The sequence below is a fragment of the Rana temporaria genome, chromosome 1 (genome assembly GCF_905171775.1).
Source record: "Rana temporaria chromosome 1, aRanTem1.1, whole genome shotgun sequence".
NCBI classification, from domain to species: Eukaryota; Metazoa; Chordata; class Amphibia; order Anura; family Ranidae; genus Rana; species Rana temporaria.
The window spans coordinates 337,957,948-337,975,506 of record NC_053489.1 but is presented as its reverse complement, the minus strand read 5'-3'; the positions used below and the strand labels follow the sequence as shown (position 1 = coordinate 337,975,506).

The 17,559-nt window shown below is 40.4% G+C and overlaps 1 protein-coding gene across 1 annotated transcript in view; it reads left to right on the top strand.

Moving 5' to 3' along the window:
- UGCG (UDP-glucose ceramide glucosyltransferase) overlaps nucleotides 1-15,124 on the top strand; it is a 75,662-nt gene extending 60,538 nt beyond the window's left edge. Inside the window, exons 5-9 of the mRNA XM_040361335.1 lie at nucleotides 2,409-2,521; nucleotides 3,899-4,077; nucleotides 4,731-4,817; nucleotides 7,188-7,377; nucleotides 11,857-15,124. Of these exons, the coding sequence (XP_040217269.1) occupies nucleotides 2,409-2,521; nucleotides 3,899-4,077; nucleotides 4,731-4,817; nucleotides 7,188-7,377; nucleotides 11,857-12,027 (740 nt within the window). The 3' untranslated portion in view covers nucleotides 12,028-15,124. The remainder of the gene's footprint in view (nucleotides 1-2,408; nucleotides 2,522-3,898; nucleotides 4,078-4,730; nucleotides 4,818-7,187; nucleotides 7,378-11,856) is intronic.
- The last annotated feature ends 2,435 nt before the right edge of the window (nucleotides 15,125-17,559 follow it).

Here is a 17,559-nt window from a genome sequence, read left to right as displayed (position 1 = left end):
GGAGATTCTCGCTCTCTCTAATTGTTATTACAAATGTCACTGGGAATGAAAATGCACGAGGGTAAGGGCCCTTTCACACCAGTGCACCATATGTCCGTTTTTTTCCATCCGTTTACGGATGAAAAAGGGACATGCATGTATCCCTATGAGATAGCGGGTGTCGGCAGATGAACATCCGCTGACATCCGATCTCATCGGTCCCCGCTATGCTCCGATTCTGCAGACGGAGCAAAATTCTATTTTTTTTCATCCGCCTGCAGAGTGGATCGGGTGAACACTGACAGACGGTCCATGTTCATCCGATCCCCCCCATAGTGAAGAGCGGAGATCTGACAGGGCAGTCCCTGCACAGTGTGCGGGGACCACCCTGTCATCTGCCGGCTCAGCGGGGATCAACGGAGCGATCGCCGCTGAGCAAGCGAATATATAAGGAACGGATCCTCAGGGTTCCGATAGTGTAAAGGGGCCCTAAATCTAGAATCTGAGTTGCCACCAAAACCGGGATAGAAGGAAAATCTTCCAATAAAGAGACTCATTCCCTTGGCAGCTGGCTAAAAGGGGGATTTCCCTGACATTTTAAAGATATCCTCTCACTTCCTGCCAAGTCTACATTATAGGAAGTGAAGAGACCGCTCCACCATGAGACAAATGAAGAAAAAAGTTTGAACCTTCCCCTACTCCACCAAAGATGGAGGAAAAAAGTATGCCTCAGATTCATACTGCCTGCAAGGACAAATGCTGTTTTTAGGATTCTTCCTCCATTCTTACATATACACATTAGCATATTATGTTCCACCTTTAAAGTTATGTCAATAATAAAAAAAAAGTGCTTAGTACAACAATTCCAAAAAAGTTGGGACGCTGTGTAAAATCTATAGAAGAACAGAATGCAATGATTTGTAAATCTTATAAACCCATATTTTATTTATAATCAAAATAATATCAAATTACTGTTTGTGCCATTCAAAATGCGATTTAAATCTGCCATGCAAGAAAGAAGCTATATCTGAACATGATCCAGAAACACTGCCGTCTTCTCTGGGCAAAAACGGTCTGTTGTAAAGTAGAAAACTGTTCTGTGGTCGGACGGAAAAAAAATTGCCATTCTTTTTGGCAACCGTGGGCACTGCATCCTCCGAACTAAAGAGGGAAGGGACCTTCTGACTTGTGATCAGCACAGTTCAATATCTTTGATCTCTGATGGCATGGGCGGTACATTGGTGTGTATGGAATGTCCCGCTTGCACATCTGGAAAGGCAACATCAATGCGAAAGGTATATACAGATTTTAGAGCAACTTATACTCCCATCCAATGTCTTTTTCAGGGAAGGCCTTGCATATTTCAGTAGAACAATAAGAAGTGCATACTGCATTTATGAAAACGGCATGGCTTCGTAGTAGAAGAGTCCAGGTGCTTAACTAGCTTGCCTGCAGTCCAGGGCTTTTCAATTAAAAATAATTTGAAGCATCTTGAAACAAAATCTGGCAAAGACCCAGAAAAGGCTGGACGGCCGCACCCCTGTGCAATTTCTTTATTCAAGTGCCAGATAAAAAGCTGAACTACAGATATCAGCTTACATGTCTTCACACCAAGGTCGGGTGCTTACCCATAGCGCAAAGGCCCAGGACTGTTGAGCATTTAGAACCCTATATCCATCAAGAATGGGACATTTCCTCTCCCAAAACTCCAGCAGTTGGTCTCTTCGGTTCCCAGACGTTTTACAGTGTTGAAAGAAGAGGGGATGGTAAACCTGGTCCTGTCGCAACTTTTTTGAGACGAATTGCTGCCATCTATTTCAAAATGACCTTATGTTTTTCTTAAAATTATGCATTTTCTTAGTGTAAACATTTTTATTTTTTTATTTTTTTCTATTGTAAATAATATATAGGTTTATGAGATTTTCAAATCCTTGCATTCTGTTTTTTATGTTGGTGTGTTTTTTTGTTTTTTTTAAGCCAGCGTCTCAACTTTTTTTGGAAAATGGGTTGTAAATCTCTGAAATACAGACGGATTAAATTCACATGTTAATGTCTCACTAGGACATTTAGTCAGTATAAGGATGATGGCACTTGATCCTGTACATTTTTAAAAACAGTCAGCAATGGCAACTCCTGTATTTCTGGCCTTGGGTACACTTTAGCTTCTGGATAGAGTTGGACAAAGTTAGAACTCTTGTCAAGTTTTTATAGTGTCCTTAATTGGGGCGGCTTGCCTTTCTACTTGTCCAATGTAGGCAGCACCAAATAAACCTTTAACAGATTCGGGAAGAAAAAGGAATGTAAAATCAGAGGGGGAAAAAAAAAACACTGAAGATTGAGAGGGTGGAAAAATTACAGCCTGATTTTTATACTGTGTCATGCGCAGTGTTTTGTTTGTGCTAACCTATTACCGCTTTTTTGAATGGCAGTGAAACCTGACACATTGACTGACATGGCTAATCAGATGACGGAAAAGGTTGGCTTGGTCCATGGACTTCCTTATGTAGCAGACAGGCAAGGCTTTGCTGCAACACTAGAACAGGTAAGCTAAAATTAAAGCGTGACAAATCATTGCCCTACCCTACTGAAGGAAAGAATGAGAAACCAGTTATGTGAGGTAGTCTGAGTGTGTTGGGTGTGTAGTGACTTTGAAAATCTGCTGCATATTCTATTATCCACTTTAGTGCTATGTAATACTAGCACAGCTGTCTTGTGTTTATTTCATATGTACAGCTGGACTATGCTTTGGTACGTGAAATCGGGAACGAACATTACCTTATTCATGGCTAAATGGACATCCCTATGTCATTTTTAAACTGATCTATAACTATAATTCAGTGGAGCGCTTTTCTTGTGTATTTCCTTCTGGTTGTGTCTGCCTTTTCACTGATTATATTCCATTTAATCACAAATCGCACAAGTGGCAGCTTCACGCATGACCTAAAAAATATACTGAAATTTTGTTACATGTCCCGTTTGAGAGATTTACAATATGATTTGCGATACCCTTAACCCACCACTCTCCCAATAGGACCTAAAATGTTCACCTTTATTTTATCCCATTAACATTTTTGAAGTGATCTGCAGCCTATATAGCTACAGGGAAAATTTAGAGTTATGCTGACCATACACTATACGAAAAATCGGGCGAAAATCGGTCGTTTAGACAGTTCGTTCGTTTTTCGACCAGTTAATGGGCACAAAATCGATAATCGTTGGGACGTTTTTGAGCCGAAAAAACGAAGGACAAGTTTGGAAATTTTCTGCCGAACGAACGATTAATCGGAAGGTTAATGTGTTTCCCATCCGAACTTTCTGCACTAGGTATATGTAAAAAAACGAACCCATTTATTTTTTTTTTTTTATGTCCACTGAACGATTTATCGGTCATTACATGATGGCACTTTTGTTTGCACTCACGACCGAACGTTAGTTTTCCGAAAGTTCGTTCGGACGATTTTTCGTGGAGTGTATGGCCAGCATAAGTCTGTTTTTTGTTTTTATTTTTTATTCATCTGTATGGGCTGCTAAAGTTGAACTGAGGCTGTAGAAAAGTGCGTGACTAGAGAGAGAGAGAGGATTTCTCCTGCTGTGCCTGAGAGAGATGAATATTTGGCAGGGTAATCCAGCTTGTTGCTGTCCTCAGCACTCTTATGTCAGTTCAGGTAAGCAGGACCTGTAATGATGTACGTTTTTTAAAAGGCTGAATAGAGGAAGCTGGAAGTAAATAATTTTACTGTTTATGGGTAGGCACAATTTGGAGCAAACCTTTTCAGATTTATGGACTTTTCTTTTTCTTTTTTTTCTTTTTTAAAGCTATGCAATGTAACAATGCAGTGCATAGCATTCTTTACATACTAATCAAGTTAAGAAACTTCAGCTTTCTATTTATTTTGTTCTCTTCCTTTTCACATCCTAGGTTTATTTTGGGACTTCCCATCCAAGGTCTTACGTTTCTGCTAATGTGACTGGTATCAAGTGTGTTACTGGTATGTCTTGCTTGATGAGGAAAGAAGTTCTGGACCAAGCAGGAGGGCTTATTGCATTTGCCCAATACATAGCTGAAGATTATTTCATGGCCAAGGCAATTGCAGATCGGTAGGTAGTGGATATCCAATACTTTTCTTTATAGATCTCTGTACATTTTGTATTTGTGACCACTAGTTGATATTGGAGACTGTTCTTCCATGTAATTGTTTTTACACTACCTTCAAAAATCATTGCCAGATGGGGAGAACTAAAAATATCTCCCCTAGAGGAAAGCCCCGCCTCTGGCAAACCATTCAGAGATTTTGTGGTATAGTTTCCCTACTTCTGTGGCCTTTCAGAGTGTCCTGTACTGTTTGGTTAAAGTAGAGGGCAAGGTCTTGAGTCATTTCTGAGACAGATTCTCACCTCACCTTTTTGTGGTCAAAATGATCTTTATTACAGGTATAGAGCTGTCAATTTACGCAGCACTTAATAAGGCGTGTATAAGGCGACCGGGCGTATAAGACGACCCCTGCTTTTTGGCCATTTCTTTTAAGTGTAAAAGGTCTTATACGCCAGCAAATACTTTATCTTATATTGTACATTCACATCGGCCTCTGCGCTCAATGAGCTTACTATCTAAGGTCCCTAACTCGCATTCATACATACACATACAAGGGTCAAAAACGTACATTTTTGGTAATGGACTAAAATGCTATGATAAACTTTAGTGTTGTTTTGACTAATTCTTGATTAATGTTTTTGGTCTTTTCTATGTACAGGGGATGGAAATTTTCTATGGCTACACAGGTCGCATTGCAAAATTCTGGTTGCTACTCTATATCTCAATTTCAATCTCGAATGATTAGGTAAATATGCTTTTGGAAAAATTTTTGGTCTGCTTTCAAAGACTTTGATATTTGGCACTCACGTTTTTAAGTGTTTTTTGTAAGGCATTGATAAAAGCCATCTCCTGAAAGTAAAAGGCCTATGGCTGTTTGCAGAAAACCTGTGAAATTCTGGTTCCTTTCTATTAAAAATGGTTTATAAAAGTTCAAAGTGTAGAAGAGTTTCACAGACTGCATTGACCGTATCCATATTCTCAGATCAGTTGTAGAATAAACTAGTGGAAAAATGTCTTTCAATGTGAAAATCTTTGAAAAAAATGCAAGGCCGGGTTCACACCTATGCGAATTGAATGCGCGTTTCCCCGCATTCAATTCGCATAGCAGGAGAATGTGACCGGCTCTCTATGGAGCCGGTTCGCGCATCTCGGCACCGGGTCCGGCGCGGTATGCCGGAAAAACGCGTGCCTTTTTTTTGGTGTGCGTTTCAGGTTCGATTTCAGCCCAAAATTCGGGCTGAAATCGGACCTGAACGGTGAACCAGCTCTCATCGTACCCCCTGCTGTGTGTCGCATGCGGCGACAATGTGAAGCCGGCCTAAAGGCAGCAGAGCAAAAAAAAAATTCTGCAGACGTTTCAATATTTTTTTTTTTTGTGAAAAGGGTCAAAAAAATAAAAAACCTTGCACTTTTTGGAATTATGCACATGAGATTTTGCATTCTATGTTGCAGACCATGCAATGGTGTGGAGTTATTTAAACTGGAGAGTGTAAAATCTGATGCAGCTGTGCATGGAAGCCAATCTGCTTCTAACGCCAGCTTCTTCAGTTAAGCTTTGACAATAAGGCCTCATGCACACTGGACATTTTTGGATGTTTTTACAGCAGCTGTTTTTATCTTCAGACATTTTTTTTTCTTCTCTCCAGCATGCTATCCTTTATGTCCATGGACACATATGCTGTTATCAACTGTTTTTGTCTGGGGCTTTTTTGGCTCACCAACGTTTTAATGTTTTTGATCCCATTGATTTAAAAAATAAAATAAAAATAATAATATGCTTAAAACGCTAATGCTAAACAACGCTATTGCTAAAACACTGGAAACCGTTGAAAAACTCACTGCACATCTATGTTAATTTGTAGTCCAGTGTGCATGAGCCCTTAAACCTGGAAGCTGATTTTTATTTTTTTTCCTATGCACCGCTGCACCAGATTTTGCACTCTCCAGAATTGTTGCTCTACATAAAGATGGCCTAGGCTATAAGAAGATTGCCAAGACCCTGAAACTGAGCTGCAGCATGGTGGCCAAGACCATACAGCATTTAATGGGACAGGTCCCACTCAGAACAGGCCTCGCCATGGTCGACCAAAGAAGATGAGTGCACGTGCTTGGCATCATATCCAGGGGTTGTCTTTGGGAAATAGACATATGAGTGCTGCCAGCATTGCTTCAGAGGTTGAAGGGGTGGGGGGGTCAGCCTATCATTGCTCAGACCATATCACGCACACTGCATCAAATTGGTCTGTATGGCTGTTTGCTGAAGACAAGCAGACTAAGGACATGGGTTACTGGACCATGTCCTGTGATCCGATGAGACCGAGATAAACTTTTTTGGTTCAGATGGTGTCAAGCATGTGTGGCGACAACCAGGCGAGGAGTACAAAGACAAGTGTGTCTTGCCTACAGTCAAGCATGGTGGTGAGAGTGTCATGGTCTGGGGCTGCATGAGTGGAGCTACAGTTCATTGAGGGAACCATGAATGCCAACATGTACTGTAACATACTGAAGCAGAGCATGATACCCTCCTTTTGGAGACTGGCCCGCAGGGCAGTATTCCAACATAACGACCCAAAACACACCTCCAAGATGACCACTGCCTTGTTAAAGAAGCTGAGGGGAAAGGTGATGAACTGGCCAAGCATGTCTCCAGACCTAAACCATATTGAGCATCTGTGGGGCATCCTCAAATGGAAGGTGGAGGAGCGCAAGGTCTCTAACATCCACCAGCTCCATGATGTCATGGAGGATTGGAAGAGGACTCCAGTGGCAATCTGTGAAGATCTGGTGAACTCCATGCCCAAGAGGAGGGTTGGGGCAGTGCTGGAAAATAATGGTGGCCACACAAAATATTAACACTTTGGACATTTTCACTTAGGGGTGTACTCGCTCTTGTTGCCAGTGGTTTAGACATTAATGGCTGTGTGAGTTATTTTGAGGGGACAGCAAATTTACACTGTTATACAAGCTGACCAGCAGCAGCAAATCAATAACAAGTTGTTGGAGGACCTGCTGTAATGGGGAGAATATTTTTTTCCCCCATAAGTCTTAATGTCAATATATCGGCATTAAAAACAGAATGGCTTTAATATTCTGTTTTTTTTTTTTTTTTTTCCAGGTGGACGAAGCTAAGGATCAATATGGTTCCTGCTACAATCATATGCGAGCCTATATCTGAATGTTTTGTAGCCAGTTTAATCATCGGCTGGGCAGCACATCATATCTTTCGATGGGACATCATGGTGTTTTTTATGTGTCATTGTCTAGCATGGTTTATATTTGACTATATTCAACTCCGAGGTGTTCAGGTAAGATTTACCAATCTCTTTGGCCACATATTTGCTTGAACCTAGTGCTATGTGTGTAATAATCCTGCATAAGAAAGAATCTTACAGGTTTCTAAAAGTTCTTGAACATAGTTCTGTGTATGAAAAGTTGGCTCAATCTTTATAGATTCTGAAATTTCCCCTAATTGTGTTGAAAAGGGGTAAGCCTGCACAATCCATATCAAATATTTAATATCTAGCATTGATAGGGCATTACAGTTGGCAATTTAAGCATCTGTGTACTTTTAGACCCCGTGCACACTTGAGCGTTTTTTGAGATCGAAGCTAGACGTTCAAATCCTCAACAAGCAAGTTCCCATTCATTGCAATGGCCCTTGTTCACATTTCACATTGTGTGTGTGTGTGTGTGTGTGTGTGTGTGTGTGTGTGTGTGTGTGTGTGTGTGTGTTTTTTTATTTTATTTTTTCTGTTATTTTTTTTATTTATTTTTTACTCCCTATTTCTAGCATCACTCCCCACCTTACACTGGTTTCTATTAGCGATCAGTGCCGATACGATACCGATATTTTGGACACCTCTCCTGCCAATAGCCGCCATCTTGTACATTTAAAAAAAAAATATTTTTACAATGTCATCTTAAATTTTATTTTTTTTATCACTGTTATTGCTGTCACAAGGAATGTGACAGTAATAGGCATTGACAGATACTTTCTATAGAGAGATCAGGGGTCTATAAGATGCCAAACCCCTGCACTGTATTTAAAAGTATCCAAAACGTCAAGGTTGGCGTTTTTGAATACTTTATTTTACACTGCAGCTGCATGCATCACCCCGGTAAAACCCCTTGAAGCAATATCTGTAATATCGGTCAGTTTTTAAAAAAAGTGAATGTCGGTCGCACTAGTTTCTAGTTTCTATTGGCCACAGCAAAAACGCCTAAATGAAAAATGCATAATTGCAAGTCTGCTCAAAAAAACACTTTTAAACTTATAGGACTTAAAGTGGTTGTAAACCCATACATATACCCAGTGAAGTGACTGGCCTCAAGTGATGCACAGAGGCAAAACCAATCTTCCTACATAAGTTGTACTGTTTATCTGCAGCATTCTGTTTTCTACATCCATTCAAAGTCCAGAATTGATTAAAGCTTGTTCGAGCTGTCAAAAAAGAGCTGATTGGAAAAAAGGGACAACCCTCCCCCCCCCCCCCCCCTTCACACAGGAAGAGAGCTGAGGCTGTCAATCAGATGGAGAAACTTGTCAGAAATTACTGACATTAATAATGTTGGTAGCAGAGGAAGGAAGTGGCAGACCGAAATGACACTTGGTGCTCTTGAGACAAAACTACAAACTATAGAATTGGTGAACTTTGTCTGAGGTTTACAGCCACTTTAAAGGATCTGCTACTGACTGCTTGGTGCCAGATACCTTCAGAGGTCTAGTGGAGTCCATGCCTCAACAGGTTAGGGTGGGTGGTCATAATGTTATGACTGATCGGTGTATTTCTCATATTTCGTCTTATGATGTAGTAATTTTCCCAAGCAGATTTATTTGAGGTTAGCCTGAATATTACAACTATTCTGATTGTTTTCCCTGAAATCTCATGAAATCAGCTCTTTGCTCATATTACAAACATCTTAGTTTTGCTGCATTTATATTGAACAACTTTAATACCTTTTTTTTTTTTTTTTTTAATACTACCCCAATCATAATCTAAAAATTGTAAATACCAGGTGTATTTTTTGCACAAACGTTCATAAATATATTATTTTTATTTTATTTTTTTCATATAAATATATATAAATTTTTTTCATATAAGCCACAAAACACAAAAACAAAGGCTATTGTACTGTGCTGCTTCGGCATTCACAAACTAGAACGCAAGCCGAACCTTTCTCTTACTTTAGGTTCGGCTTGCGTTCTAGTTTGTGAATGCCGAAGCAGCACAGTACAATAGCCTTTGTTTTTGTGTTTTGTGGCTTGGTTCAATTATGTGCGTTTGTACAATAACCTTAAATGCACTGTCCTGAGGGTTTTTTTTTTTTGTTACAACTTTTGTTTAGGAAACCGCTTTTGAAAAGCGTTATTTTTCTTGGATAATTAAACATAGTGTTTCCCATTGCATTTCTGTGAGCCATAAGGACTTTTGTTGGGCAGTGTTGATCTGCTTGGATCTATGCAAGCTCACCGCAAGGGCAAATTAAAAGACACATTGCGTAAAAATAAACACGCTGCATTTCTACAAAGCCCAACTCCATTCATGTCAGTGTAGCACATTGCGTAAGCTTAAATGATGCATTAGTTTGTGACACATTAAAAAAAAAAAAAAAAACGGGAATAGAATAAAAATGTATTTTAGTGCTCACAAGCACAATATAATGCTCCCCCTTTTATTTATTTTTTGGTCAAATATAAAAGATGCAACAGGCGTGCGTTTACATTTTATTTTATTACAGTTTACCACTTTTTTTTTTTTCATTAACCTTCATTATCAAAAGGGGGCTAACATCGTTCTCCATACCATAAAAGTATTCACTAGCTGGAAAAAAAAATGCAGCCCTGAGCTTTTTGTAATCGTTTAAGTCCACGCCATTTTATAAACGGCCTTATGGAAGTCTAGTAGTTTTTAAAGATGGGTTAGGTTAGAGTTTTCTTTAAAAGCAAAGTATAGTACATAGTGTGAGTGACCATGTAAAAGTTCTGCTATGTTTCCTGGATAGCTGATGCTTATAATGGGTTTTGTAAAGCAGGGAGTAATATTAGAACCTCCCCTCAGCTTTTTGTTTCCCTGGTGCAGATTTTCCCTCGCTTTCTCGCTGGTAGAAGGTTATTTCCAGAACAGGAAGTGAGCAGAAATCTTTTTATCAGGTTTTACTGCTTTCCAGGGGTCCGACAGGTTTTAACCTTTTCCCCATTCCGTCCACAACTAAAAAAGTTTGGACAACTAAAAATGAATGTGGCCTGTCTCAACCTTGATAAAACAATGGTATGCCTCCATTCCTTAAAGCGGGAGTTCACCGTAAAACATTTTTGTAACCTTAGATTGATGCTCATTTAGTCTAGGGGAATCAGTTAGTTTTTTTTTAAATCGAACCTGTACTTGCCATTTTAGAGAGCGATCTTCTCCGCCGCTTCCGGGTATGGTCTTCGGGACTGGGCGTTCCTATTTTGATTGACGGTCTTCCGAAAGGCTTCCGACGGTCGCATCCATCGCGTCACGAGTAGCCGAAAGAAGCCGAACGTCGGTGCGGCTCTATACGGCGCCTGCGCACCAACGTTCGGCTACTTTCGGAAAATCGTGACGCGTTGGATGCGACCGTCGGAAGCCTTTCGGAAGACTGTCAATCAAAATAGGAACGCCCAGTCCCGCAGCCCATACCCCGAAGCGGCGGAGAAGATCGCTCTCTAAAAAGGTAAGTACAGCTTCGATTTTAAAAAAACTAGCCGATTCCCCTAGACGAAATGAGCATCAATCTAAGGTAAAAATAGCAATTTCCGGGTGAACCTCCACTTTAATATATTGTATAAAAAAGAAAGAAATGGAGATGGGACTTTGCATGAGGTATTTCAATGTGTGTGTGTGTATATATGTGTGTATGTGTGTGTGTGTATGTATGTATCTATGTGGATATAGATATAGATATAGATATTTATATTGTATGTATGTATTTTTTTTATTTTTTTTGGCTGAACTTCATGGACTTTTTTTTTCAACCTGACTAACTATTATGTAACTATATGGAATAATGTGTTTAATAATTTGGGCGCACATGTCTCGACACCCTTGGTTGTAAACTCTACTCTAGTTTGTGTATATATAATGCCCTCTGTGGGAGAGAGATATCAGAGGGCAAACCATTTCTCAATTACTTACAGAAACAACCCGATAGGGGAAGTTCAACCTGAACGTGGAAGAATGGCTATGGGCCGTAAAATCGTGACACGATTTTGCTGCGTTTTGCATTTTCCCATAGCCGACAGTCAAAGTAGTTTAAGTATACATGAAGCCTTACACTTGTTAGGCACACCGTTAACCCTTTCATTGCCCCTAGATGTTAACCCCTTCCCAGCCAGTGTCATTATTACTGTAGCAGTGTTAGAGCTGGGCTATTTTTTGTATATAGTATTGGCACTGGTAATGTCCGTATCAGTTCTCAGTGTGTTTGCCGACATAATATCACAGTCCACTATAGGTCGCTGATCACCGCCATTACTGGTACAAAATAAAAATTCCAGTGTGTGTGTGTGTGTGTGTGTGTGTGTATATATACAATAATTTTGTAGATGCCTTAACTTTCACACAAACCAATCGGTATACACTTTGAGTTTTTTTTTCCCCAAAGATAAGTAGCAGAATTAAATTTTGGCCTAAATTTATGAATTTAGTTATTTTTATCTTTTTTATTGGATATGTTTTTATAGCAGAAAGTAAAAAAAAAACTTTCTGGAGGTCAGGTGGTTAACAATGTGTTTTTAAATTGTTTTTTTTTTTTTTTCTTAGGGAGGTCCGCTTCCTTTTTCAAAACTGGACTATGCAGTGGCCTGGTTCATCCGTGAATCTATGACTATATACATTTTTCTATCTGCCCTCTGGGATCCCACGATCAGTTGGAGGACGGGGCGATATAGGTTAAGATGTGGTGGCACAGCGGAAGAAATTCTAGATGTATAGTTTTCAATTTATGACTGTATATAAAAGAAGAAAATTTCAAAAAAGGAAAAAAAGTATTATTAATTGTTTATACGAATGCTTTTAAAAAAGACAAAAAAACAAAAACCTACCTTTTTGAATAGTTTTTACATGTATGTTTTGCTGTCTGATCTTTAAATTATTTTGCATGGCACTTGCATCTGTGAAGACTTAACATGTTTGTAATTTAGTCCATATGGGGCAATACTGAATTTATTTCTTTTTTTATTAAAAAAAAAAAAGAGAGATAATTTCAAGATGTTAGCAGTACTCTGCAGTAAACTTCATGGAAGCGGGGGAAAACATTGTGCTGTTTTGAATATGTGGAGCTGGATGCAGTTTCTGTGAAAAATGAGAAATTAAGGCAGTAATATTTTCTAGTGATTATAATCTGAGCCCTAACACAACAATAATAATAATAATGTGTGCATCAATTCACTATTCCCTTTTTTATAAAAGAAAACCAGTATCTTACTGGATTTCTTACACACTGTTTGCTACCTCGTAGCATTGCTGCAGAGTAAGTATAATCTCCACTTAGTGGCAACCTGTAGGTGTATTTTCTATAAACGGCAAGAGAAGCAATTTTAAAGTGTACTAGTTGTCGGGATCAGCCGTTTTTTGGGTTGAAGCAGCATATTTGTAAATGCAAGCCAAATACTAAGGACCATTGACTGCGTTTTAGTGACTTTTCTGGTTCATAGTAAATGGAATGCATTGTCCTAAATATTGGCACAGGCTAAAACAAATGGCTGGCTGACTAATGTGTATAAGCAAAGGTTAAAAGATGGATTGTCTTCCTAGCTGTTACTGCAATGAACCAAAAGTAGACTGTTTGATTGCTCCCTATGGCTAGCCATGCTCCTAAAGATCATTACTAATTTGTCCCATCTGGGACTCTTGCTAATCACAATGCTGTACTTCACTTTTGCCTTTTGCCGCCATAATTCCTCCTGGTGAGGTGTTTTTTTTTTTTTTCTTTAGTATTGTCCCCCTCCCCCGGTTTACATTTGTTTCTACAAATGGTAGAAATGGCATTTAGAAAGCAACTCACGCGTTTAACTATTTTCTTACTCCACATAAAAATAAAAATTGCCTAAGTCATTTTGTAACATATTTAGTATCTTTTTAATGCATGTATGATGAGCAGACTGAATCACCGTAAATAATGTAAATATATATTTAAATGTATAAAAACAAAGTGAGGTTATATTTGCCGCATTGAAGAGCTGTATACAGTCTTAATTTATTAGCTATCAAACATGTCTACTGTTGGGTTGTATGCTTTATACAGTTGGATCTAGTTGTATTTAAATTTATTTTTTTGTTAATTATTTTTTTTAATCTATACTTGTTTAACGGCTAAAAAAAGCAAAATGTAAATGCATGCTGTATATTCATATAACCGTTTGTATTTATTATTCTCAACCCTAATGTCTGGTTTCCAGTGAATCTGTGGTGAACTGGGCGTGTTTTTGGTTATGTACATGCACTTAAAAGAAGTGAACAAGATATGCATAAGCCTTCAAGAATATGTGTCAGTGTCTTGCTATGCCATCTCAATCACCTCCCATGTTTCCATCCTGGCTAGTGTATAGGAATCTTGCATAAGCTTGAACCTTTGTTGTTCTTAGCTTAACACATGCCAGAGAACTCTCTCTCTCTATTTTAAACCTCGGGCTTCCGAAAATGAATATTTGGGTAGATGCTGTTGGCTGGAATCTCTCACCTGCTTATCACTTTTAGGGACTGCGGTGACGAGAACTATGCAGCTAAAAATCCCAGACCTACCAAGCTGCCATGATCATTTACACATGCATATCACAGTCCTTGTTTGATTCTCTATTCATTTTACATTTCGGAGATGATGGTGGCAGTTGTAGGGTTCCTGCTACAAAAAGTGGATTGAGATTCTTTTGCTTGGGTGACCGAGACAGAATCTCCAGCTTGGTAGGTCATACCTGAGGAGCCAGTGGAGGATTCAGCCCACCAGCATCTATTTATAGCCAAAGTATCAGGTTTGAGTGATCTAGCCTGAAATACAGCAGACATTCAGGGGTTGATTTACTAAGACTGGACAATGCAAAATCTGGTGCAGCTCTGCATGGTAGCCAATCGGCTTCTAACCTAAGATTTGACCAAATAAAACCTGGAAGCTGATTGGTTTCTATGCAGCGCTGCACCAGATTTTGCACACTCCAGTTTTAATAAATCAACCCCTCAAAGCCTAGTACTCTATAGCAGCTATTGAAAATGTGTCTGTTGTCTCAATAAATTGCAGAAATTTGGTGGCTGTGGTTAAAGGCACAGCATGCCTGTTTGCACTACGTTAAGTGAAGTCCTGTGTCTCGAAAGCAATAATTACCTCTGTTAACATTCGGGCACCTATTTTCCTTACTGAGCCTATAAATATTTTGCCCAGAATTGTATCCACTTAAAGTGATTTCTCTGGCCAGATCCATCCTAGCCAGCTTACTGTTTTGCCTTATGACATCATCATATTTTGTTTGAAGGGCATCTGTATCAAACTGGTGGGGTGAGGCTTTTGTTGCATGTTCGCATTCTTTACATGAATCGGGGGACCTGTTTCCCTGAGGAAATGGCACATTGCAAGCCAGTCTAGTTGTGACCCACATAAGCTGTCCATTAAATGCTTTCTATAATTTGTTACATATTTTTGTATTTTTTCATTTAAATTTTATTTTTTTTGGTGTGTTTTTGAAATTTTGAGCAATGCAATCCCTTTACACTGCAATCCACGGCATACTCCATGCTATCCGTAAGCTTTTGAGTGTTCGCAGTGTATAGAGACTGAAGACTGGATGGACTTTCAATGTTTGTTTTCTTGATAGAACAATGATGTTTTGCACTTCTCATACATCTGCTTATTGAGGAAACTTCAAGCTGCTCTGAAGAGAGCTGAAGCTTTGGAATTACCATACTGTGTTAAAGTGGTCGTAAAGTTGATGCAAATGAGGACTTGTGTAGATTTTTTCAGTGTTTATTTAAAATCATTGTTCCTCAAGTTCTTTGTTCCAAGGTAAAAAAGAATAAATTTTGATTATAGTGAAATGAAAAACTTGTCTTTTTTCCATCATTTTGTACCGTTGGATTACTATTGTTCAAATATGTTTGTATTACCATGGTTTCTTTTTGCTCCTTTTTATAATTGGATTATCAAGCTATCCTGTACAAATATACATTATTGTTCGCTGTTGCACATGTATATGAAATTCTACAAGTTTACCAGGTTGTAAAGCTACGCCCACACGGGTAACTCTTGCTCTTGTTCCCTGTGAGAGGCCCTGCACCCCCTACCTCAGAGCACCTTGTCCCCATGGCCTCTTAACAACCTGGCCGGTGGTTGGGTCTGCAGGCGGGAAGCCCCCTTTAACAAGAGGGCTCCCTGATCCCGCCCCACCACCCTATGTGAATGAGTGTGGGGTACATTGTCCCCCTACCCATTCACCTAAAAAAAATAAAGTGTCAAAAATAAAAACCACACAGGTTTTTGACAAAGTAAATTATTAAAGCTGATGACATCTTCCTCTGGTTCTTCTCCCTTCGCTGATGTCTTCTTCTGCTGCCGGTTCTCCTCTCTCTCCGCTGTCTCTCTCTGCCGGGTCTCCTCTCTCCGCTCTCTTCTTCCTCTGTTCTTCTGCCGCTGTGTTCTTGCGCTCTCGTGCTGTAATGCTAGGGCCACCGTGTGCTATTACTTATATAGCCATGGGGCATGGCCACCCAGTGACGTCACCCGGGGGCCCCACTCCTCATGCCCCGGGTGGTGATGCCACAAGGGGCGGGGCCTCAAATGACATCATCGGGTGTATAAGTAATGGCACACGGCGGCCCTAGAATTTTTCTTTTGTGAATGAGTAGGAGTACAATGTAACCCATACTCATTCACATAGGGTGGGGGGCTGGGGTCTTCCAGATTCTGATAAGCCTCCTGCCCGCAGACCCGGCGACCACTGACCAGGGTTGTTGGGGAGAGGACCTTGTCCCCATCATGGGGATGAGGTGCTTTGGGGTGGGGGGCGCAGGGCCTGCCTGCTCCAAAGTACCCACCCCTCCATGTTGAGAGCATGTGGCCTGATATGGTTAAGGGGTGAGGCGCTCACTCTTCCCTACCCCCTTTCCTGACCTGCTGGGCTGCATGCTCTGATAAGGGTCTGCTATGGATTTTGGGGGGGAAAGGGGGATCCCATTGTGTTTTGGTGTCATGGGGTTTCCCTTAAAATCCATGCCAGCTTCATCTGGTATGGACTTGGAGGGGGAACCCTATGCCGTCTTATTTATTTTTTATTTGCCATGGCGTTTCCCCTATAGGTTCATTCCAGACTCAAAGGGCCTGGTATTTATCGGGATCAAGGTCAGATCCCGTTCATTAAAGTGAGATGGAAGTCTTACTTCAAGTCGGATTCACAGTCGTGACTGTCGTGTCGTACCAGCGTGAACCCAGCCTAAAACCTTATGCAGATAAAATCAATAGATGGTGCTGTGCTCTAAGTGATAATAGACCAATATATAAATGCTGAGTGACCACTATAAAGTGCAAAAAATTCGGAAAGATGGGCTCAAACAGGTAAACTTCAACAAAGCAGTGTAAACCATGTACATTCCTAAAGTGCTAAGTATTCAAAATATAAATGATAATTAAAAGTGCAAAGGGATAGCATCTGGAACGGTGCTGTCCCAATCTAAATAAAGTGCTAGGGGACTGGGGTAAAGTCCAGAGTGAGCATAAATCTTCAAATAATTGCTGGTGAATACAGTGCAGAAAGCAGAGTGCTGTCGGTCTGACTTTAAAAATGCTTCCTGCACTACTTTGGTCTGACTTGGGCATGATTTTAGCCCATTGATTTGAATGGAAGTCGGAATCATCTTGTGCTCTGAGGATCTTGAGGGGGAACCCTGTGCCAAAATTGGATGAAAAAAAAAAAAAACGTGCGCCCTTGAGTTTGGTATGGATTCTAAGGGAAAACCCCCCCACGCTAAAATAATAAAATAAAACTCCGTGGGGTAGCCCCCAAAATCTATGCCAGATCCTTATCCGAGCATGCAGCCTGGCAGGTCAGGAAAGGGGGGGGGGGTGCTTTGGGGCAGGGGGGCTTTGCGCTTTTTCACCCGAAAAAAGTGTAGCGTTACTAAAAACATCTAGACTGGTATGGCCCAATCAGGTCTGGTATGGATTTTAAGGGGAACCCCGTGCCAAAATTAAAACAATGGCGTGGGGGTTCCCCACCAAAAATCTGTACCAAACCCTTATCGGAGCTTATTATGGCAGGCCGCAGGAAAAGAGGGGGGGACAGAAGAGCGCCCCCCCCTTCTGAACCGTACCAGGCCACATGCCCTCAACATGGGGAGGATGTCCCCATGTTGATGGGGACAAGGGCCTCTTCCCCACAACCCTTGCTAGGTGGTTGTGGGCGGCTTATCGGAATCTGAAAGCCCCCTTTTAACTAAGGGGACCTCCAGATCCCGGGCCCCCCTATGTGCATTGGTAACTGGGTA